The sequence below is a fragment of the Ambystoma mexicanum genome, chromosome 13 (genome assembly GCF_040938575.1).
Source record: "Ambystoma mexicanum isolate Mex_15411 chromosome 13, UKY_AmexF1_1, whole genome shotgun sequence".
Classification (NCBI taxonomy): Eukaryota; Metazoa; Chordata; class Amphibia; order Caudata; family Ambystomatidae; genus Ambystoma; species Ambystoma mexicanum.
Genome location: NC_090938.1, coordinates 606,689,067 through 606,712,882, shown reverse-complemented (window position 1 = coordinate 606,712,882; position 23,816 = coordinate 606,689,067). Strand labels below are relative to the sequence as shown.

Here is a 23,816-nt window from a genome sequence, read left to right as displayed (position 1 = left end):
AACTAATATTTATTACCAATTACTACATACTGAGAGAATATATTCAACAAATAAATGCTGATCCAAACATGTTTCTGACAATTAACCGAGAATTAACATTCTTTAAAAATAAATAAATAAATCTATGTAATTAATTAAAAGATCTAAAGACCCACCCACATAAGAGAACAGCAGCAAATGCATACTTTTGATAAGAGAGCACCCTCTGGGATGATAGGGTATTCAGGCAAGAATACTTCAGTGTCAATGTTCAAAGGAAAAGAATGGGTGCTTAAAAGACAGTATGGCTCGTAAAGAGGACTAGGGGAACAGGACCTCATCAAAATACCTTTAGTTCTTGTCTGACCTGACAGCAAGGTGGTTTTATTGCAATCAAGCCATGGCTACGACGTTCAAGCCACTTGCTTTGTAATACAAACTTTGACAGAGTATAAAGAAGATGCCAAAAGCTTGATCAGTCCATCCTTAGATGACTGCAGAGGGCAGTCCTTTTCAAAAGGAGATAACACCACCCACCACCTAGAAGCAAACAACTTCAACCACATTTGACTTACGGACGAGGCCCTCCAACTCCTCATCTACCCCTCCTCTGCAGGGAAATGACTTCTGAACTAATGTTTTAGTTTCAAAACAAGCAGGTGGTTTTCTGCGACACCCGGATTATGGTCACAGTTACATGCTTGGAGCAGGAGCCGTGGACAGTGCAAACCAGGTCAGTGAGTCCTAGCAAAGAGCATACCAGAATCAGGAGGAACCCACTGAGCAGCAGGAATGAAAAGGCAGTGTGAGCTCTCACCTTCAGTGCAGGGAAAGCTGAGTGATCACAAACAAAGTCCCTTGGGCAGCGGAGGATCACAGAATCTGTTCAGTTGGCCGCTATGACGACTCCGCCTGATCCAAACATAGTACATACAGCTTTTATGATCACTGGCCAAACAAATGAGAAGGAGGTGGAACTATTAGGCCATGGCCAGTCAAGGGGAACAGAGCCAAAGAGGAAATGGATCTGCAAATCAGATTATTCACTGACACAATCATCTACACTTGGTAGGCGTTAGGACGTTGTTATTGCGAGAGAGAGAGATGGGGTACAGAATAGGGCGATGGAATAAGAGTTAACGGATCAGAAACTGGGTTGACCAGATCAAGAAAGACAAGTACCAGCAGAGATACTGAAAGAAGGAAATACAGGAGAAGAGAACCGGAGTTGGCCAGGCAGTAGCATAGAGAGAGAGAGAAAAGAATGGCCTCGCTAGATATGCCACTGGTAGAGGTAATCCATATATTCAGCATTGGTTCATCAGATTTCACTAAGGTAGGAGGGGTCTGATACAGTGCTTGCCCTAGTGGGAGCTTCAGGCTCTCTCCTCTTCCTATACTGGAGGACAAAGAGCAAATCCAACACCACTAAAGACCAATGCCAATTCAAAGACCTAGGCATGGATATTTACATAAGTGTCCTGGAACAGATCAAAATCTATGCGACTCTAAGTGACTTGCAGAACACTGTCCTGGGTAGACAATGAGGAGATTTTGATCTTTAACTAGAGAGGGATACCTGGGCAATAGTTATTTTAGCTTAGACACCAACATTGCATTTATTTTACCCGTTCTTCCACTCACTGTTTTGCTTGCATTCTTTCCTTTTGAGTTGGAACACAACCTGTAGGCATTCCACCAAACCGCACCTTAAAGCTGGGAGGACCTAACATAAGCCTAGAAATCTATTTGCTAGGTGGGGGAATCCTGCAACAATTAGGTATCTGCATAGGACGCATCTTGATGAGGATACGTTGTCATGTCCGTTCATCTAAGAGGAACTAGTCACAACCATTCTTTTGCTGTACATTGGAGTTGTTGAGCACAACAGTCAGATTGCTGCTAGTTCCTCTTAGATGCAGGGATCGTTCCTTAGCAAGGTTAGATGGAATAGTTGGGTTTATCAATAGAGCTCTGTGCAGGGATCCAAACCCTGGGTGAGGGAGCTCCGCAAACAGTGGTTGCCATGGCAACAGGACGCTGTGAGTTGTTGAGCAGATCAAGTTTAACTAACAAGATTCTGGGGGCATAGTAGAGAAACACAGAGTGCAGGAGTATTCAGTGTTTGGAGCCCCCTGAAGCGTGCTGGTGCTTTTTTCACATTGAGGCAGTTTTTCTTCCTTGATAACTACCTGCCTCCCGTGTGCCCGCCTACAAGACCTCCTGCAATACGCATAGCGTAGCAGAGAGTGCGGGAGTGTTCGGTTGAGGAATCACGGCTAAAAGGAGGTCCCCGTCTCCAAGTCATTGATTCATCCCAGTAAGGATCAGGATGTTGAGGTAATCATTTCATATTATGGCTCACTTGCAGGCTGACAAATTTGGGGCACTCAGTAGGAATGGTGGGAAAGTTTTGCGTGAAAGCCTGCTCAGTGGATGCAGAGCGTCTCGCACAAAGACCCACATTCATTTGGAGTGACTGTGGGGAAAACTTCCCTTTTAAATCTCCCTGGAAAGACATGTGGTGAACATTCCAAACCATACACACTAATTTGGGGCATCTAGCGGGAGTGACTGCGGGGACAATTCCCTTTGAACTCCCTCTGGCATGATACGCTGAGAACATTGTAAATTATAAATAAAGATCTATACGTGTATACTTGTATTACAGACTGCCACAGCCCACAAGCCACCACTACTCAGACAAACTGAGGCCTGCACAATACACTATCATTTTTTAAACAGAGGGTGCAGCTGTAAAAATGTCCCGATTTTATAATTTTTGCAGTGGACTGTTCCAGGATGATCTTAGAGCACCAGAAACTGAATACCCATCTCTTGAGGGAAGCTAGGATCAAACCCCGATCGGGCCATCTAAACCTGAGAAACACAGCGGGATGTTACAAAAGACCAGCCACCAACAGAGAAATTGGAAGTTAAAAACAAGAACACAGCAGGTGAATGTAATGGTCTGGAGCTACTAGGGACCCCCAACCAAACAGATAATATGAAGACAGATATGTATTTGGTATCTGCTCACAGAATGGAATATAATTTTATAACAGCAGCAATAAAAGCCAAAATTTAATGACTATTTTCCAATCCGCAAATGCCCGCCGCCTGGGAAATAAAATTAAATCTTGCACTAATGAAGATTCTATGACAAGTAATATGGTGGAGAGATATAGTGCCATAACTACAGAGGGCAACATCAAATGGAGAACAGACGATATTGGCACTTTTCCCAGTGTACCAATAACTGCAGAGGACAAAATAAACATGCATAACTCAGCTGATCTAGCAAGAAAATTACTGAGGCAAAAAAAGGATGAAATAGTTGGGTTTATCAATAGAGCTCTGTGCAGGGATCATTCACTAGGTGCCATGGCGCACCTTTCCGTGCCCCAAAGTGAGGAGATCAATTATCTTGAAGAAGCGAAAGTAAATACCAACACACTACCCGCCCTGAGCATCAACCTGAACTCGTTAGTAAATATATTTTGAGCTGGTAAAAGACAAAGTACACGTTCACTCAGGTGTACTGATGGAGCTGACAAAAGAAATGAACAACTGCAAATCAGCTGTGACTAATGTCCAAACAATCCTAAGTCTCAAAATAGTGGATGCTGTAAAGGACCTGAAAATGGAAGCCACAAAAGAAATTTGACATGAAACCTTCAAAACATTGAGCTGTCACATGATATTATTAAAAGGCAAAATGGCATCCCTGGAAGAGAAATTTCAGTCACTTATCAAAAGGAGGCAGCCAAGACTCAGGCACAGAAGCTGTAATATATTGTGATTTAGATGACACGCTTTTGTCAGAATCCATGTTAGAAGAGTTTATGAGATTGGCACAGATAGGAGATGACCCAGGCATAACATCAGGAGGCTAATCAGCCCTTATCCTGCCTATAAATAACACTACAAAAAGAGAAGATATCCCTCATGTGTCCTCAACATCTGAGCAGGGGCAGCCAAAACGTCCAATGAAAAAATGAAAAAGAACAATAGTTCTACTGATGCAATCTTGGAAACACAAACTAAGTCACCAAAAAACAGCTTATTTATTTCCTCCCACGGCACTAAATGCACAAGATTTCCAACAACAAAGAAGTAAAGAACCAGAAGAGTGACAAATACCCATTGCCTTAGCAGGATCTCTCTACCACAGAAAGAAGGAGCAGAAATTGGCTTAAGGAAAGTAACCACCATAAAAAATAACAAAGCCAGAAACGCAAAAGCGCAACGTGGTAGAACAAGCAGCGCAAACAGAAAACCATTAGATCATTTCTGACACCCACAATCCATTGTCAAAACTGCAAGGCAAAGCAAATGTCACAACAAACAAAGAAGAAACAATGAGGGAAACCCCAGTATTGAAGTTGGCTCTAATCTTCCTCAATGGGCACAAGACATCACAGTCCAACAATACCAAGAGATAAACCAATGTATCTACTTTATTAAACCAAGTGATAAGCAAGAGACTCCAGGGGACCCAGACATATGAAGATATGTACAGAGAAGACAATGGATGTGGGGTCGCAAATAATAGTGGCACAAACCACTTGCGAAAATCATTGCTCGCAACTGAATAAAGTGGAGAAGAACTGAGAAAAGACATAAGTCAAGACAATCCATTTGCCATTCATAGACTGTGGATGCAAGGCACACACAATGGTAGAGGCCGAAAGGCCCTAAATAGGAGTACCTTGATATCCATTATTAAAAAAAATCCAAAACTATATTTATTTTCATCCCAAGATATAGAGTATGTCTGTTTTCCGCACAGAAATCATGCACACATTGTGGAACTGGGATTAAAATCCTGGGTTGGCGCTAAAGCATTGATGGAAGCAAGCTCTGATCTGAAGAGTGCTAGGATCACAGTGACAGACTCGCCCATTGAACCATAATCTAAGGGAAAAACAGAAGAAACAGACCCAGAAGAGAGGATGGGGAGTGAATGGGCACAAGATGAACATACTAAAGGCAATGGATCTGCTGCTGTGGAGAGAGGGAGAAAAGAAGAGGAGCGATGTGCCATAAAATCACAGATCTACCCTTTATTACCAGAAATAATCACTCAAATTCTGCTGAATTTAGGGCCTGCAAATGACTCTCGCTAGCGCAAAGGTGGAATACCATAATGGCTGATTGGGCTTTGACAATGGCAAATGGGAATATTAAGGGTGACATACCTGCGCCACTTACCTGACAGTAGGGTGCAAAGGGGTCCATTATTGATCATCTGTTTGTATCAAACCTCCTATTCTCCAAATGTGCAAGTTTTCAAATACAACAACAGTCAGTCAGTGATCACAACATGTTTGTAGCTAAATTCGGACTACTGCCTAAAAAGAAAACAAGCTTATATTTGGGTGAACTAGCTGTCAATGAAGGAAAAAAACAAATCAGAAAGTTTAGGAGAAATGGTCTCATTTTAAATCAGAACATTAGATATCTCTGGGAGACTGCATCAGACTGGGAAATACACAAATTGTGCTCCCGAGGTATTTTGCAGAATTCCGCTGTGAGTTAGATCCTCCCAGAACAGGGGGAATAAAAAATATTGTAAGCACAATGATGTGTTTGATGAAGAGATGTCAGAAAGGAAAAAGGGGCCTTAGGAAATCTATATGGTCCCTCAAATGGGGGGAAATATATCGAGAATATGCAATTAAGTTGAGGGACCTGAAAAAAAGACTATAGGAACTGGTCCAGAAGCCAAAAGACAGTTACGTCTCCATAAAGATGGGGAATTAATGCTGAACTCCCTCCAGCACAGTGATTCAAGAAATTCTGGACATTCATAAAAAACAAAAAAAAAACACAAATCGGCATGCCCCTCAAGGCCTAGTACAAGGCAATGTTGTTTCTGAGTCTGCCTGGTGCCTCTTTTTTAGTGACCTTTATAAAAACCCTCAGAAGTAATGTTTGCAATCGAAAGAGACTATCTGTGGCATTTAAGCGCAACCATAGAAGACATAACACATTTTATTAATAAATCCTCATCCTCGCAAGCAGCAGGCCCCAATGTTCTCACTAATCAGATTCTGAAGGCAACAAAGAAATGTGGGCTGCAATTCTAAGCAAAATGTTTGGGAAATACTAAGACTAAAATGATTTCCAGAATCATGGAAGTGTGCGAACGTCATCCCAATATATAAGAAGGGCCATCGGGCTGATCCCAGAAATTATTGTCCGATCGCTCTCTTAGATGCTGACAGCAAGATCTTTGCCTAGCTTATTCTGAGGGAGTTATCAACCTGGGCAGAAAGTAATGGAATCCTGTCAAAACATCAGTTAGGATTCCGAAAACGATTGTCCGCTTCAGTAAATGGCTCATTAATGACTATAGTCTGTGTAAGATCATGGGAGAAGGAGGCACCCACTATATATGGAGCTTGGGTTGATCCATCAAAGGTGTTTGATACCATAAATGGAGAATGCCTGTGGAGCAAACTCAAATTTTGTAGGATACCAATGCCACTATTGGCGATCGTAGTCTCACTTTATGAGAACCCAAAGCTACAGGTGCGATTAGACATGGAAGGACACCTCACTGACTACATTGAATGGAGAGAGGTATACGACAGGGATGCATCATAGACTCCCTCCTCTTTAATTTATATCTTGCAGATCTAGGAAAGGCACTTGAAACATCCGCCCCCAACAGTCCAAAAGTGTGGGGGGGTTAGGGGGGTAGAGACTAAATTGGATGTCTTATGCAGACAACTTGGTTCTTTTAGATTACATGCCAGTGAGTCTCCAAAAGATGTTGAATGCCCTGGAGACATATGCAAATCTCAATGATCTCTATAAACCGCGCTAAATCAAACAGTCAAATTTCAGAGGCCTCGTAAAAAATATCTCTAGAATTTAGGTGGTCATTAAGAAAACAAACAGTACAAATCACAAACGGAGTAACATATCTGGGCATCAAAGTCCGAGCTTTTCCCACACTAGCAGCAGTAGAGATTGAACCTGACATTAAAGCAGATCAATTAATATGTCAAATGAAGAAATTAATGTACTCTTATTGCCGGTTCTCACTACTTCCATTAATAAGATTCTATAGAGCAAAAGTATTCCTTCTTTGTTGTATGGGATCAAAGTGAATCCGATGACCAGAAATATCAATTGGTCACGAATGGAAGGCCATATATGGAAAAAGGTGCTTGGTCTACCGATGAGCCTGTTTAAGATATGAGCTGGGTCCACTCTCAATGAAATTATAGGTGGATTGGAGGGTTCTCTCATTGTATAGACTAATACGGCTTTCCAAGTCAGGATCTCCTAGAAAATATCAATTAAATGTTACATATGCAGCACAACAAATTTCTAATCAATCGTGATTTAGCTGCTTGTAAAATGTTAGAACATTGTGAATGTATAGAAAATGATATGTTAAACAATCCTCAAAAACTCAAAAAATTGTCCTGTCAAGAAATGATTGGATAAATATAATCATACAAGTACAAAGGTCAAAGGTAGTCAAACCACTGTCCAATTTAGACAAACCAAGGGGCTTTCTTGATAAATATCTAAGGGAATTTCCAAGTTCAGCCAGAAGAACAACTTTCCTAAGGCTCCGCCTTAATCTTCTACCGACGGGCGAAGTAAGGTTGTTCCGAAATCAAGAACATGCACATAATAGTTTTTGCACATATTGTCAAATGCCTATTGTGCAGTCAATCAAACACATCATGATGGAATGCAAAGGGACACAATATTTAAGAACTAAACTTCTGAAATGTTTTGTCTGCAGAGAAGAATGTTTGCATATGGATTAATTTTGGGAAAGGCGAATTGCAGAACATGAAACTCTACTTACTAATGAAATTGTAAAAATCCTGAAAATATTGGGCTTGGCGCTCTCTTAATGAATGTCTTAAATGAATGTTTTATTAACTGATAATTTTCTATTTTGTAACAAACGTTTTGTATGTTCTGAAAAGTCAAAATCCTTCGGGCATGACATAATAAATAAAAAAAATGAGGAATCTGCCAGAAACCTTCTTTAGCTACAGGTCACGCAAGGAAAGACTGTGGTCTCCAAAAGCCAACCCCTTTTTATGGTGACATTAAAATCTTGGGGTGAAATCCTTTTGCCTGTAGTAACAAATGACCACGCCAAACAGGGTCATCCTATTTTATGTTAACCCACACTTTGTAGATTGCGTTTAGAGTTTCAGAATAAAACTGTCAAGGTCGCAGCTTGGTTGTTTGAGTGTTCCACTCCTTAGCCAAACTCATTCATACTTTTCACAACTAAAGGGAAGTGCTCAGAAAGCCTAAATATGTAGCCATCACAGCTCTTTCCAGAAGAATATCGTTGAGTGAAAGGAACTGGAGAACTTCTGGCCTATCAAGGATTCTGTTGCATGGCAAGACACCTGAAAACCTTTGTCACCACCTCAAATCAATCAGCTTTCTGAGTTATTTCAAATCAGCCTTCCGCACCTGTAAGTCATCAAAGGACTCTTCTGTAAGATAAGCTGTCCACACCCAGGAATAAATGCTTCTTTCTAGAACTGATCTTTCCTAACTGCTCAGTTCACAGTGACTTAGTCACCTAAAGTCCATCACCTCAACTAGTCAAAGAATATCAATGGCAGAACTTGCTAATGGATTGCCTCCACACTATTAAAGCTGTCATCACATCAGGCAAAACTGAACTCTTCCTATGCTTGACCAGCACAATCACATGTGAATTTAATCAATGACTGGTTCTATTGCCAATTTTCTTCATCCGTGTATCCCCAGTTGTTAGCTGTTGATACTCTGATTTATCCCAAAATATGGTGATCCTCAAGTGCTTGCAAATTGATTGCACACATTCAAGGGTAAATGAATGCCAGTCTAAAAGCCTTCAAAACCAAGGTTATCCAAGTTGTCCCGATGAACGCAATACCTTTCCGAGTCCCATTCCATGGGCCTTCCTTCCATCCCCAAGCAAGACGCATGCAATCTGCTAGGTTCACTCTTGATGAGGACTCATCCTTTGTGCAACAAATCAGTTCTATTAACAACAAAAAACAGTTTTCTATCATAAAACACTGCTTCAGGAATCCTTCACCATCCTTTTACTCCCACACAGAACAACCTTGATTTGCTCACTGTTCAAGTTCATTGTCCAATATTACAACAAAAATTTAACTGGGTTCACAGTGCAGGGAATTCCTACCATAACAATGGCCTCCTTCAAAAGCAGGAGGCACAAGGACGGAGCGTTTATGTCATAAAACTACAGGCTGCTAATCTGGGATTCCTACCATCATACTGAAGCTGTTGCAATACCTACACATTGATTCCTCATCTCATCTTTAGTCTAAAAGAGTTCCATATTTCTGCAGCCAGGAAGGTAATACATGGGCTACCTGTGAAGAGGCACATAGAATTGAAGATGCTGTTCCTAGCACAAAGCTGGCATGGTCCTGTGACTTGTTACCACAACAGTGTATTCCCGATCTACCAGTCAACCAGATGACTAAAATCGGCATCCAAACACGTGCTGGCTATCCACCAACCTAAGTATTAGAATTTTAGGAGTATGTGCATTCATTTCCAAAGCTATTCACACAAACTTGTTTCTGTTCCACAAATCAGATGTTATGAAATTCAGAAGGGCCCTGAAAAACAACCTTACATACTCTGAGTACAATCTTTTGTTGTTCGAATTCGCAGTTATTTCCCTCTGCCCGGCCACATCTTAGGGATAGGGGGTGGCCATTCAGAAATATTAAGACAAGTAAGAAAAATATCACAGACTTTGGCTGCAATGAGGAAGTCTGGCTACTATGAAATTGTTTTGTTAAAACAACTCTTCAACAGTTCTCGTCATAGTGGTGTCCACATATTTTGGGATAGAATGTCAAGATGGGTGAAAAAAGTATTTTTAATAAAGGGCATTTTAGGAGTAATAGATGGACATGTACACACACAGAATACTTTGGAAGGGATACTCCGCACGCTATAGACCAAATATGTGAACCTGTTCATACATCAAGTGCAGGAATATGGTTGGATTCCGATGTATCGAAGCTCTAGTTCGTCCCCTTAATGAGAAACTACAGAAAAAAAACTGGGATACAACACAACAGGGACTGAAAGGGCTGTTTCCAATCAAGGTACTTTAGGAAAAGAACCTAAGCTTGGTGATGCCACGCCGGACAATTAAGCTACAGCGGTAATGGGTCAGCAAAAGCCTATACCAAAGATAAGCCCAGTGTAAAGTCTGGCATCTGCTCTTCTAAGATAGAATGAAAAACAATTCTCTCAAAGGCTTTTCTTCCTTCCTTCTTTTTTGTTTCACAGGCAGGGGAAATATATTTGTAGGTGTTGATTTAAGCATGTTATGTTATTTGGCATTTCTATAGCACTCTATAAATCATTGGTATGACCTCAAAGCACTTGTGGGTTGAACACCCTCGGGGACTGTAGTCCAGGACAGTCGAGAGAGTAGGGTGTGATAGGGTGCTTGGGTGCACTCATTATGCGTGCAGCTGATGTGATTGCCTGATGGTAGCTGCATCCTAGCATTAGGTGTGGTGATATCGAGATCAGTTGAATGTGTGCAGTCTGGAGGTTGGTCTCCAAGACTGGATTCTGGCTGCGTTAGGCCAGTGTAGGACGCTTATGTGTGCAGTTTATGTGTGCAGCTAGGCCTCAAATTGATCGAGGGGTGTAGCTGCGCTCTACTGTGTGTTGGTGTAGAGTAGAGAATGAGCATAGCGATAGGAGAGGTGAGTTTTTGGGGTGGAGGTTTTATTCTTACGAGCCCTTTGTTCTGGATTTAATTTACGCATTTTACGATTGCTACATTCAGAGTGACCTTATTAGCGACTTAATAGTCGCTTTCAGTGGTGTCATTGCTCGGTATCTCCTCAAACATTTGTCCGCAGGTTGCAGGGTGTCAGCGGTCCTAGGGATTATGTTAAGAGACAGGTTTTTAGAGCTTTGCAGAAGGCCATGTAGTCTTGGGTGTGTCGAATGTGTGGGGGTAGTTTGTTCCACAGAGTTGGAGCCAAGGTTGAGAAGGCGGATCCTCCAATCCTGGTTGAATTGGAGGTTGGAATCAGAGCTTGATCTTAGGGTGCGTGATAGGAGGTAGGGTTTTATCTCCTCTTGTAGGTACGTTGGGCCGGTCTTGTGCACTGCTCGGTGGGTAATGCATAGGGTTTTGAAGGTGGCCCTTTGTCTGATAGGGAGCCAGTGGAGGGTGCAGAGAGCGGGGAGATGTGGTCTCTGTGTCCCAGGGCGAGAAGGAGTTTGGCAGCAGCGTTTTGGGCTCTTTGGAGTTTGTTAAGTTGGTATGCCGGTGCTCCCAGGTATAAGGAGTTGGCGTAATCCAGTCACGTCATAACAATGGATATAACAGCGGCTAATCTGTTGGGATATGTGAGGTAAGGGAAAATGCGTCTAAGGAGTTTGAGGTGATAGTGACAGGATTTTTTATACATTATTGATCTGACAAGAGAGGGATAGACCTGAGTGCATAGTGCAGCCAAGGTTTTTGTCTATTTTCGAAGGGGTGGTGGGCGCCAAGGCAGGGAGGCCATGGGCGTGGTTGCGGGAGAAGGGCTGTGTTGCTGCAAAGCATGATTTCAGTTTTATCTGGGTTCAGAAGGAGGTGGTTTCTTGTCATCCATTGGTCAATGTCACTGAGACATGCTTCAAAGTCGGCACATGGGCTATAGCTTGTTTTTGGAATTCTTAGGATAATTTGGGTATCGTCAGCGTAGTTGTAACAGGAGAGGTTGTGCACACGGATGATTTCTGGTAGAGTGCTCAGATAGAGGTTGAAAACGAGAGCAGAGAGGCAGGCGCCTTGGGGTACTCCAGTGTTCACAGCACGAGCAGTTGAGACAAAAGGGAAGAGGAAGGTGATTTGTTGCTGAGGAAGGAGGCAATGATAGGATATGATATTTTATTTGTATCATGCTCATACACAAGTGTTTCAGAGCGCAATCTATTTGAGTACTGAGCCACGGATTCCTAGGGAGTGGAGGAGGTCAAGGAGAATTGAATGTTTAAAAGTGTCAAAAGCTGCCGACAGGTCAAGGAGAATCAGCACTGCACAACCCTCAGATCATGCTAAATCTCAGGATTGTATAATACCAATACAGAGAAGTAGACACAGAGTTTCTTCTTCAGTGCAAACAACGATACTATAAAATCTGGTTTCTAAATGTTGCTTGATGCCATGGCTAATGTTTTCAGTCCTCCAAGGTCTTTCCCAAATGTGGGGTGGGATTTCTAATATGGAGCAACATCTCCCCATAAACTGAACTAGTGCATTTGGAGCTGACTTAGTTGGCTGCACTAAGACCACTAATGTATTACAAACCAAACATCATTACTTTGTCCTACATACTAGACTGCTTTCTTCTGTGCAGAAAACACAGACTATGGTATCCTCTCTTCTCTAGAAAGTTCAAGAATCTTTTCAAGAACAATTAAGCAAGCTTCAAGCAAATGGGCAACTTGAGAGTGGCAGAGGTTTACCAAACAATGCAGGCAGAAAAGCAGTTCAGAAAATAACTCAGCAAAGAGCACTCTGATGATGAAAGGTTACATTACATGAACCAAAAAATGAACAGCACAAAATTATCAGCGGCACCATTTTCGAAATTAGACATTGTACAGCTGCAATTTAATTCTCCAAGGATGGCCAAAAAAGGAATATATGGGATGTAAGGGGGGTGAAGGGGAACGAATCGTAGAGGCAAAAGTATTTAAAGGGTGTGCAATATGGCTGCATGCCCAAACCACATTGCCTTGGTGTCTGTTGATAAAGAGAGTTCCATGAAATTTTCAGTGAAAGTGAAGAGGCTGCACCTCCAAAGAAATCCAATAATCCCTCTGTAGAGATCTGCCTGAACTAGTGGAGATAATCCCTTTCTCCCAATTCCTCAGGCTTCTCATCTACAAAACATCTGAGCAGTTACAAACAGGCCAGTCGGTATTAAGTGCATTCTGAAAGTGCTGAACTTCGACATTGGTATTGCTGCAGTTGAGGTGGGAAACAAAATGTGACAGTGGCAAGAAATACAAAACAAATATCAACAAGAAGGTATTATATGTTTCCTTTCTGGTCACAGCTTTAAAAAGGCCAACAGCACCATATTAATTGTATGCATCACATACTTTTGAGGGTACAGGCCATAATGTGACTGGGTACACACTGCAGGTGAGGAGGCTTGATCCATGTAACTTGCTCCGGCCGAAAGTTCTCCAGAGGAATTGGCAAACCTAAAATAAAAAAAGGAATGTTGTAAAATGGTTCTGTTCCCCCTTCCCGCCACACGTGAACAAGCACAAACTTAATACCAAAAGTGGATTGATTTGTTTGGCATCACACATCTCTGCTATATAAACAAATTGCTCACCTCTTATAATTATATTTCTGAGAGAATCCTCCTCTTCTGAAATACACACCTGAAGCTGCCTGCTCCGGAAAGTTTTGAACAGCCACCAGGCAGCGCTATGCTTAGCTGCAAGTTAGCTCCATCACATCTCCTCAGTGCAATCTGATGCCAGAAGTGCTGTCATCCATACTTACACTCTAAGCTCATAGAGCCATTTTCTTTAATTTCTACCCTTTAAACGCCGGAACAGCAAGGAATGTCAGATCTGCCATGCATAAAGGTCTTACAAACAGCTTGAAAACATTCCAATTTGAGAACCTCAACTTAGTAGGGTAGACAGGAGGGCGATGAGGAATCTGTGGGAGGAAGCACCATATCCATCAGTAATTTGTTCTTCTGATGGATACATTCCTCCCACAGCTCATCTTCAGAAGACTCACAAAGCTGTGCCTAGTTCAATGGAGGTGGGAGAAGACGAGACTGGAACTACAATAGCACATTTTGCAGTACCGAACCCCTCTGCAATCCTTGCCAGCTAAAGAATCCAAATGATCATGCTTGGTGAAGGTATGGAGAGAGGCCAAAGTTTCTGCCAGCAGATGACTAGAAGTAAAGTGGAGGTAGCAGCCTGACTCCTTGTAGAGTGTGCAAGAATGCCTATGAGACGACCTTGAGGGCTGTCTGAGACTCAGAATATCACGCAGAGCACGATCCACAGAGATCTGTTCTGAGGTAGGTTTGCCCTTTTCTCGGTCTGAAAAGGCCACAAATAGCTGAACGTCCAGCCAAACCTAATTTGTCCTTGAATGATAAAACGTGAAGGCTCTCCAATGATCCAGTCGGTGGAATGTTTCCGATGCCTTAGATGGGTGAGGCAGTGGGAAAACCACTAGCAAGTAAATGTCATGTTGGAAATGAAACTGTAAAACCATCTTCGGAAGGAAAGAGGGTCCTGTAATCATACAGTAGCAGGACTGATGTGCAGGACCCTTATGTAGCTTCGGGGCCTGACTCCCCACATCTCTCATCCCAGCCGCTGTCTATTTTACTGCACTTACTTATGCTCCCACAGGAGGTTGCACTTACGTTCTTCTCTTCTTAAGCACTTCACCCCAAGTACTTCTCCATGAACACCCCAGCACCTATCCCTTACCGTCCCCTACTCCCCTCTGTACTTGCACGTTCTGAACACTCACAATGCATAGTAGGTTTGTCTCCCCCTCCCTGTTATTTTCATTATTTGTTTGTACTATTCATTCAATTATTTATCTTTGTGTAATTCATTGTCTACCTTCGTCTGTTCCCACCCTGTTGCCCTGTGGGCGCTTTGAAACTGTTTTTGCTAATTGTATAAGCGCCTAACAAATGAACAATAAATACATTTTAAAAAAAATCAGTGGGAACAGAGGATTAAACTTGGAAGGAATACCTAGTGCATTGCCCAAGGAGCCTCCCACAGGGAATTCCTTGGAGCAGAAGATACCACACTTACTGTTTAAGCTGGTCGCAAACAGCTAGATCGGAAGACGCCACCACAGGCAGAAGAGTTCTCTACAATCACCCTATTCAGCTTCCATTTGTGTGAAATCCGAGATATTGGACTCAATCCATCCACTTGAGTGCTCAGACTGTAAGCAAGGTGCAATACGGTCACTATTACCTTATTCTTGATCAGCCAGAGCCAAAGAAGCATAGCTTCCCTGCACATACTAAGCAGCCTGCCCCCCCAATCCCCATTTGTTGATATATGATATATGATATGATATGGCATTTGTAACGCGCCTATACACAAGTGTTTCAAGGCGCGACGAGGCAGGGAGGGGGGAACAAGGGGAAGACAGACAACGATCCTACTAGGCCAGGTGTCATTCAGATCGCGCAAGTGCAGGGGTAGAGGGAAGGGAGAAAGTGCATGGGGAAGGGGAGGGGGGGGGGAGTGCAGTACAAGGTAAGTAGAATAAAATAAATAAAAAGGGCCAGCTGGTGGCAAGTGCAAGGTAAGTGCAGACAAGTGCTGGGAAGGGGGGGCTGTAGGGATACAGAGACAGTCCCGCAGTGCAGGGGTTGCCAGGGAGGCAGTGCAAGTGGAGAGGGGCTGGGCCCAGGACCGGGGTCGGTGAGAGTGGCCCAGTTACAGATACAGTGCAGTTTCAGCGAAGAGTTAGCAGGGAAGAGGGAGAGAGAAAGCAGAAGCAAAGAGGAAGGTTTTGAGGTGCTTCCGGAACCGGAGATGGTTCTATGGCAGTCATGCTGAGGGTGACGAGTCTACCTGGGCAGGCTAGCCTCTGATTGACGGTAAAACAGATTGTAATAGCAGGTGAACTGCCCTAAATTCCAGTATGTTGATGTGAATTAACTTCTCTGGGCCGTCCCACGGACCGCTCACTGAACAATCCTGCAGAAGAGCCCCTCATGACAGCAAGGGCACATCTGTGGCCTGGATGGCTGTCAAATGGGGTCTCTAGAATGAGATTGGTTGTGGGTGCCCACCATGGCAGGTCCTTATAGACCAGTGTTGGACCACGATAAAGTCTCCTGTGTCTCAGTAGATCTGGGACCAAAGTTGTAGCGGCTACATCAACGTCTTGTTTCTAAGTCTATGACGATGCAGGACTCCATAAACACTAACATCCTCAAGAAAATCCCAGTCAGGAGTCCCTTCCCATGTGTACCGAAGGGGGCTACTGTTCATTGTATTGTTCTCTCTTGTTCTTTCTCTCTCATTTTCTCTCTCTGGGAGGATTCTGTCCATAAACACTTGTGTATGGGCGCGCTATAAATAAAATACCATATCATATACAGGACTGTCCACATAAACTGTGATCATTTGCTATGCATTAGAAAAAACATCTATGGTTCATGAAGGACTTTACAGATTGCCCCTAGGGTCTTCTATTCTATTGGGTTTTTGTATGGCGCCAATACGCCTGCAGGCCTCACGGCACTCAAAGAACATACACATAGAACATGAAGGTAGAACAAGCTGATATGGTTACTTCAGACTTCCTAATCTCCTCCACCATCAAAGAGATAGGTCTTCAGTGCTTTCTTAAATTGTGCAACTGATGCTAGCTGTCTGTGTGGCTGTGGTAGGGCGTTCCAGACCCCTGGAGCCCATGAATTGAAGCTGGTGCCTCCAAACCTTTGTAGTCAGAAGCATGGCTGTATCAATAAGGTCTCTTCATTGAATCGATGGGTACGTCGAAAGGGCAGGCTCCTGATCCGTGAACTAAGTTAAGTAGGAGCATCACCAGCCAAGCATTTATAAACCAAGCCTTCTCTTCCTATAGGACGGCCAGGAGACAGTCATCAAGGTACAAAGACATGCACTTTCTTCCTGTGAGAAGAGATAGCCAACAATGCCACAACTTCAAAAATACTATCGGGGCCGAATGGGAGCACTGCAAAATGATAATGCTTCCTACCACAAAACAAGGTACTTCCGAAGTCTGGTGGGGATAGGGAAAAGTACACATCCTGTAGATCGAAATACATGAGCCGTGCAGAAAAAAGCCTGAATGACACGAAACACCTTGAAACAGTCCTTTTGGAGGAGCTTCTTTATGAGTCTCAGATCTAGAACAGGTCTGAGGTCTCCATCCTTCTCTATAACTAGGAAGTAGCGGGAATACCAGCCTTCCCTGGCTTCCTCTTGTGGTACATGCTCACAATGGGGCTAGAGAAAAATACATATTCTTCAGGTCTAAATACATGAGCCATGCAGCAAAAAGCCTGAAACATTTGAGTCAGTGTGACCATCGTGAAGCAGCCCTTTTGGACAAGCTTCTTGAGGAGTCACCAATCTAGAATGGGCCTGAGGTCTCCACCCTTCTTTCTAACTAGAAAGTAGCAGGAATACCAGCCCCCTCTGACTTCCTCTGAGGAAACAAACTCCACAACTCATTTCAGAAGAAGTGAAGCTATTTACTCAAGTAGGGCTGGTTTCAGAGAAGGCAAAAAAAGAGTAGTGGGAGGAGGGATTGGGCAATTTTCACAAGAATGACAAGCAGTTGCCTGGACTACAATTTGTAAGACCCACATGTCTGAAGAAATCTCTTGTCATGCCCTATTGTAGAGTACAATCCTGCCCACGCAGCTCCCACAAGAGATTAGCAATGGCCAAGTGAGTCATGAATTAAATTTGTTTTGGAGCTGCTGAACCTGGTGACACTACAGGAGTGCCTTTTGGTTTGTGAGCACCATGGTCCCCCTGAGTGTGGAAGTCTTAGATGTTTACCTGTAACTGTATTCCTCCAACATTGGTATCTTTCGTAGATTCACATGCTTGAATGTTCCCTGTCGTCGGACTGGGAATCCTCTGTAATTTAAATAATTCTAACTATATGAAAAACCTTTCCTTAAGGAAATGCTACAAATCCAGACCCATTGGGACTGTGTAACCTCACTTGTGCAGTCCCTCCACCTCCTTTGGTCCTTTTATATCCTAATCAATGAGGTGGCAGGGCTTGCGCTCCACCCCAGTCAGCCATCTTCAGATTGTGAACCGTGAAGGCTGACAGTTGATGACTGACTGGAGAAAAGGAGCAGCCTCTCCACAGGGGAGGAGGGTGGGCGCATGTTAATCTTTAAAAAAGATTCCAATGCTGGAGAAATACAGTAAGTAAATAAGACTTCTCCAGCATTGGATCTTTCATAGATTCACATGCTTGAATAGAATACAAAGCAGTTAAAGTAGTATGAACGTGTCTGATAGCAAGACGTTTGTATAAATATATATGCAATATATATATAACCCGTCTATTAGTGTAAAGCTACCCATAACTGTCGAAGAACTCACTTAGAGAAAATTACCCTAGCATAGTACACGTAACACGGCAGGATAAGGAGAGAACATTTAAAGAATATTAGGCTGCTCCTACCTTAAGCAAATAGGTGCTGAAGCACTGTCTGTCCTACTGCTGTTTCCCTTCTGCTATCCTCTTCCGAGCAGTAATGCCGGGCTAACGTGTGGTGTGTACTTCATGTGGCTGAAACGACATAAGTCTTTTAGAGACACCCCTGCTTGGAACACTGCCAAACCATTCTAGCTATGGTGGAGTGTGCTGTTGGTGTGGACGGTAGTGGGATGTTTCTTATTTGGTGGCAGTGGGTAATGCAGCTGGAGACCCAACGTGCCAGACCGTGTTTGGAGGCTCTGAAGTATTTTGTCCTTTCTATGTAGAACGTTAGTTTTCTAGCCACGTCCAATGAATGTAGTGTTTGCTCAGCTGTAGTTGTATGGTTGCTGAAGAATATAGGTAATACAATCTGCTCCGACAGAACAGACTCAGACATGACCTTAGGAATGAATTTAGGGTGAGGTTGGAGGATCACTATCATTTTGAAAGATGGCAAATGGTGGTTTGATGGAAAGTGTCTGTAGTTCCATAATGCGTCTGGCTGACATGATGGCCACTAAAAAGGCTGTCTTTCAGCAGAGAAACTTTATGTCACATCTGTGCATAGGTTCGTAGGGGACCCTCATCAGCGCTGCCAGAACCGTGTTAAGACTCCAGGAAGAAATGGCTTTACTTTCTCTGGGGAAGGTGTGCATCAAACCTTTCAGGAAGGCTTTGACTGCCGGATCCGAGACCAGAGAGTCTTGATGAGGTTAAGTGGTATAAGCGGAGATGACGAAAAGGAGAGCCTTAATGGATGAGAGCACTAATACACTTTTTGCCAACTTTAACAGGTAAGGCAAGATTTGTTCAACCGATGAGGAGAGGATCTGTACTCGTCCCTGCGCACCACACCCAGAAGAGCTTTCCCCTTTTGGCATATGTTTGCCTTGTGGACGGAGCCCTGGCTGTTCGGAGTATGCCCCAGCACTCTGAGTCAAGTGCGAGGCTGTGGAATTTTCGCTGCTGAGGAACCAATCCCTGAGATACAGACTGGCCGGGTTGTGGCGGAGCAACTTGCCCTTGTGCTGCAACAGTCGGAGTGGATGTGGTTGGAGACGATGGGGTCTCCAGTGCTAGTTGAAGGAGTGCAGTGTACCATATTTGATGTGCCCATGTTTGGGCTATCATGATCATGGTGCATGGTTGTTCGTTCATTCTGCGGAGCACACGTGGAATTAAAGGTGTTGGAGGGAAGCTGCAAAGGAACTTCCCCCTCCAGTCCACCAAGAACGCGTCCCCGGAGGGAGAATTTCTCTGGGCCTGGAAGCGAAATGATTTCATTTTCTGTTATACAAATGTTGCGAATTGGTCTATCTTGGGTTTCCCTCACCTGTGGAACAGCTTGTCCAGTTCCCATTTGTGGAATTGCAGGAATTGCCTGCTGAGCTTGTCCGCCAGTAGTTTGTCCTTTCCGGCAAGATGTTCTGCCCTCATGTGGATCCTGTGTGGCAATGCCCAATTCCAGATTCTTTGCAACTCTGGAGACATGATGCTGGATTCTGTGCCCCCTTGTTTGTTTGTGTAGTGCATCAATGTGGTGTTGTCCGTTGCACCGTCACCACCTGCCCGGTGAGTACCAGCAGTAAAGATCTCAATGCCCATCGGATGGCCATGAGTTCCACACACCCTACTGGCTTGTTGATCGCCCAAGTGAGAACCCCATCTCGACAGCAAGGCTTCCGTCCTTAAGAGTAGAGTGGATGTGGGTATTTGGAAAGGCATGCTCTGTAGTAGATTGGTGTCCTTGGCCCACCATTTCAAGGCCTAGTAGAAAGTTAGCGTGAGGTGCACAATGTCCTCCCATGATCCGCTGTTGCCTATCCAGCTCCTCATCTTCAGCCTGCAATTGGGCACAAGGAATAACAGGACATCATGCCAAATAGGGATTTGCATTGTCTTACAGTGGAGCTTGTCTTCCTTTGGAACCATGCGACAAGACTTTTCATTGCTGTCACCCTGTCTGGAGATGGGCAAACCCTGGGGGCTCTAGTATCTAGATCTGCCCCTAAGAAGGTGGATGTTTGAGCTGGGATGGGAGAGGACTTGTCTTCGTTGATCGAGAAGCCTAGATTTTGAAGTAGGGTTGTCGTCTTCTCACTGTCTCCGACGCTGCTTTTAGGGAACGCCCTTTATGAGACCGTTGTCTAGGTATGGAAAAACTTGTACACCCAATCATCTGTGATGGATGGCAACTGGCACTAGACATTTTGTGAAGACTTGCTGTGCCGATTTGAGCTCAAAGGGGAGCACCTTGGAAGTGTTGTTTGCCGACAGAGAATCGAAGGAACTGCCTGTGGGAGGGATGGATGGGAACATGAAAAGTAGGGGTCTTCTAGATCTAATGTGGCCAGAAAATCACCCTTTTTGAACCATTGGAGGACTAGCTGGAGAGATGTCATTTTGAATTTGAGGCGCGTACACATTTTTTGAGGGCCCTTAAATCCAGTATCGGGGCACCACTGCCCATTCTTTTTCCTTATCAGGAAGAAGTGTGAGTAAAAACTCTTCCCTTATTGTTGGAGCGGGGAACGCTCTATCTCAGCATTTTGCATTAGTTTGTCGACCTCTACACACAGTTGTTGTAGCAGGTGTGTGTTCCTCATTCAAGAAGGTTGCTGCATGAAGTCTTTGGTATGGCCCCATTTTTACCACCTGTAGGACCCACTTGTCTGAAGGGATGGTGTCCCATTGTCTCATGTGTTGGGTTATGTGTCCTCCCACTTGGGTGCGATGCGGGTGGTGCGTTGACCCGGAGTCCATTTTTCTTGGCCTGGCCTCTGCCCTGGCGAGATTCCCTCTTGCCTCTTTGGTTCCGATACCTCATGGAACTTTGTTGGTATCTGTCTCCCGTTTGGTAGGAGCCTGATGATGGTGCCTGCCCCTGGAAGGACCTGCTGTACGACCTGTATTTGGAGCTGGAGCCTAAAAAAAAGCTAAAAGGGCGGCACTCTTTTTCTTTGTCCCTTAGGGAACTGATGGACCCAGCGGTATCCGTGTCCAACTTGATACCTTTCAAGTAGTGGTCTATTTTCTTCCCAAATAGTTCCTGGCCGTCTAACGGCATGTCTAAAATGTGAGCCTGTACTTCCGGTCTAAAGCTAATGGTCTTTATCCAGGCCTCAGGCTGCAAGACTGTGCCATGTACTATTTGTCTAAAGCCGCAATGGGCTGTGTCCACTGAGGTGTCCATCGTGTGGTCCGAGACAGCCTCGCCATCTGTGACTATGGCCTCAGCTTCCTCCTGGAACTCATCTGGCAGGTGCTTCACTAATGGGAATTTGATCGCTTTTCCCCTTTAGCTTTCTTGTAAGCAAGGTGGGATATCATACCCTGTGACAACATACTGTTGACCAATTCTTTAGTTTAAGATATCTAGGTGTACCTAAAGTTAGGGGGGCAGTTTGATCAAACAGTTTAAATCCCCCCACCTCTTTGGTTTGGTTGCTTCACACTAAGCACGACATGCAGAGCCGAAGTTCTCTGTCCAACCTGGCCATCATCGCCATGGCGTTACTAGTCCTTACAGCCAATGAAGCGGATGCTGAGACCTTTCTCCTCATCGCCTCTATAGTTTGTGTCCCTCCTTATCAGGTGGAGCTGTAAGAACAGCGGCTGGGTTGTGCAGTCTTTTGCTCGCTGCTTAGGGTGATCTCTTAGGCACAATGGTGCTGAATCGCAAGCCTTATATTTTTTCTACGGCCTTGCCACCAGTGCTGGCGTGGAGAGAGGGGTGGCCAGAATCTTTCCCCCTGCTTCCCAAAGTGTATCCAATATTGGGATTGTGGTTACTGTCCAGCGTCTCTTGTCCCTATGTTCAAAGAGGACTAATGCCTTTTCTTCTGAAGCTACTTGAATTTTGAAAATGTCCACCGACTTTGAGATAGTAGAGTGAAACGAGACAACATTATCCGGAGGGGAGGCTCCCCCCGGAGAGTTGTGCTTCTTTTGCTTTTTGATCATGATTGATTCCGAATCGTATGGGTGTGTCTCGGGCGTATCATGTGTTAATTCACCCCCCTCTGGTTGTTCGACATGCATGGCCATATCTGAAAACTCTCTGAAAGGATCATCCGGTTCCCTCAGGTCTTCCGTGGGGTGGGCAGGCCATTCCGAGGTTGTGATGATAGATGGCGGTCTGGGTTCTCTGGTCCTTTGAGGTGAGGAACGTGGTGGGGATGGAGAGTGTCTCCTTCTCTGAGGTCTGGGTGACCCACTGTATTGAGATCACTGCCTCTGATGGCAGCTGGCAGACGACGACTGATGTCTAGGTGGTGAATTATGCGGGACGTGGGCCCTGGGGGACCTGCTTCTAGCTCAGCCTGCCTAGGTCTGCTTCGCGAGGGTCTGCCCTCTTGATCTGGTTGGGTAGCAAGCAACCTTGCCCTTTGTCTCCTCTGAAACACCTCCCTTATTCTGTGCATAGACTGCATCAGAGCCGGGTCGAAGGGATCTTCCATGTCCTCCATGACTGGTTACCAGTGTGGACTGTGTTCCTTAGGCTGCACTGGCTGTGGCTCCTCCCTTTCTGACAACTCCTCCTGTAGGATGATGTCTGGTAATTCTGCCATCTCAGTTATAGGGGACAGCTGTGCTGTACCTTCTAAGCACACTAGTTGCAGAGTCTGTGATTCCAGGTCTGTCGAAGCTTTTTCTGCCTCCAGAATGGATTTTTCACTCCTCTTCTATGCCTTGGGGGGTGTGGAGACTCCATCCTGTCCACTGATGAAGCTCTCCTCTTTGGAGTCTGCTTCTCAGTCTGCCTGGTGGAAGTTGAAGATTGTTCATCAGAAGACATTTGCCTGCTTTCTAGATGTAGCAGGAGTTTTCTATGTGTCGTCCAGAGTCTTTTTGGAGAAGATTCGACACATTTTGCAGGACTGAATTTCATGAGGGTAGAGGCAGTAAATACAATATTTGTGAGGATCTCTAATAAAGATTAACCTCTTGCCACATTTGCTGCAGTCCCTGAAAAGGGAGGTTTTCTCCTTGGCAGCCTGCAGTTTTGTTTCTGCCATAAGGTGAAGCTAGGTAGACCAACACTCAACGTTTTTGTTGGGGAAAAAAAGAATGCCGAGCCCAGGAACACTAAGCCAGTGAAGGCACAGTCCCAATAAAGGGCAAAAAGTACTCTAAGTAGAGAAACGTATGATTTTATGTGGTAAAAGTGAATAAAGCTCAGAGAGCTCAAGAGGATTCCCCTGTTCAGTATGCCACAGTAAAAAAAATCTGAAGATGGCTGACTGGGGTGGAGCTTAAGCCCTGCCACCTCATTAGTTAGGGTCTAAAAGGACCAAAGGAGGAGGATGGACTGCACAAGTGAGAGGCTACATAGGCCCTACGGGGCTGGGTGTGTAGCATTTCGTTAAGCAAAAGTTTTAAATAAAGTTTATAATTATTTAAATTACAGAGGATTGCCAGTCTGACTACAGGGAATATTCAAGCATGTGAATCTATGAAAGATCCAATGCTGGAGAATGCACATTTCCCCCTGCTGTTGAGGCAGACACTACTGCAAAAATCCCATACTCCTCATGGGTAAAAGAATACGGCTGATACCACCCTC

The 23,816-nt window shown here is 44.3% G+C and overlaps 1 protein-coding gene across 9 annotated transcripts in view; it reads right to left on the bottom strand.

Moving 5' to 3' along the window:
* The window catches only part of LOC138521540 (signal transducer and activator of transcription 5B), a 1,967,228-nt gene that overhangs the window by 19,918 nt on the left and 1,923,494 nt on the right, over positions 1-23,816 (bottom strand). For all 9 annotated transcript variants that reach the window (XM_069634461.1, XM_069634460.1, XM_069634455.1 and 6 more), the window contains one exon: positions 13,132-13,236. In XM_069634461.1, the coding sequence (XP_069490562.1) occupies positions 13,132-13,236 (105 nt within the window). The remainder of the gene's footprint in view (positions 1-13,131; positions 13,237-23,816) is intronic.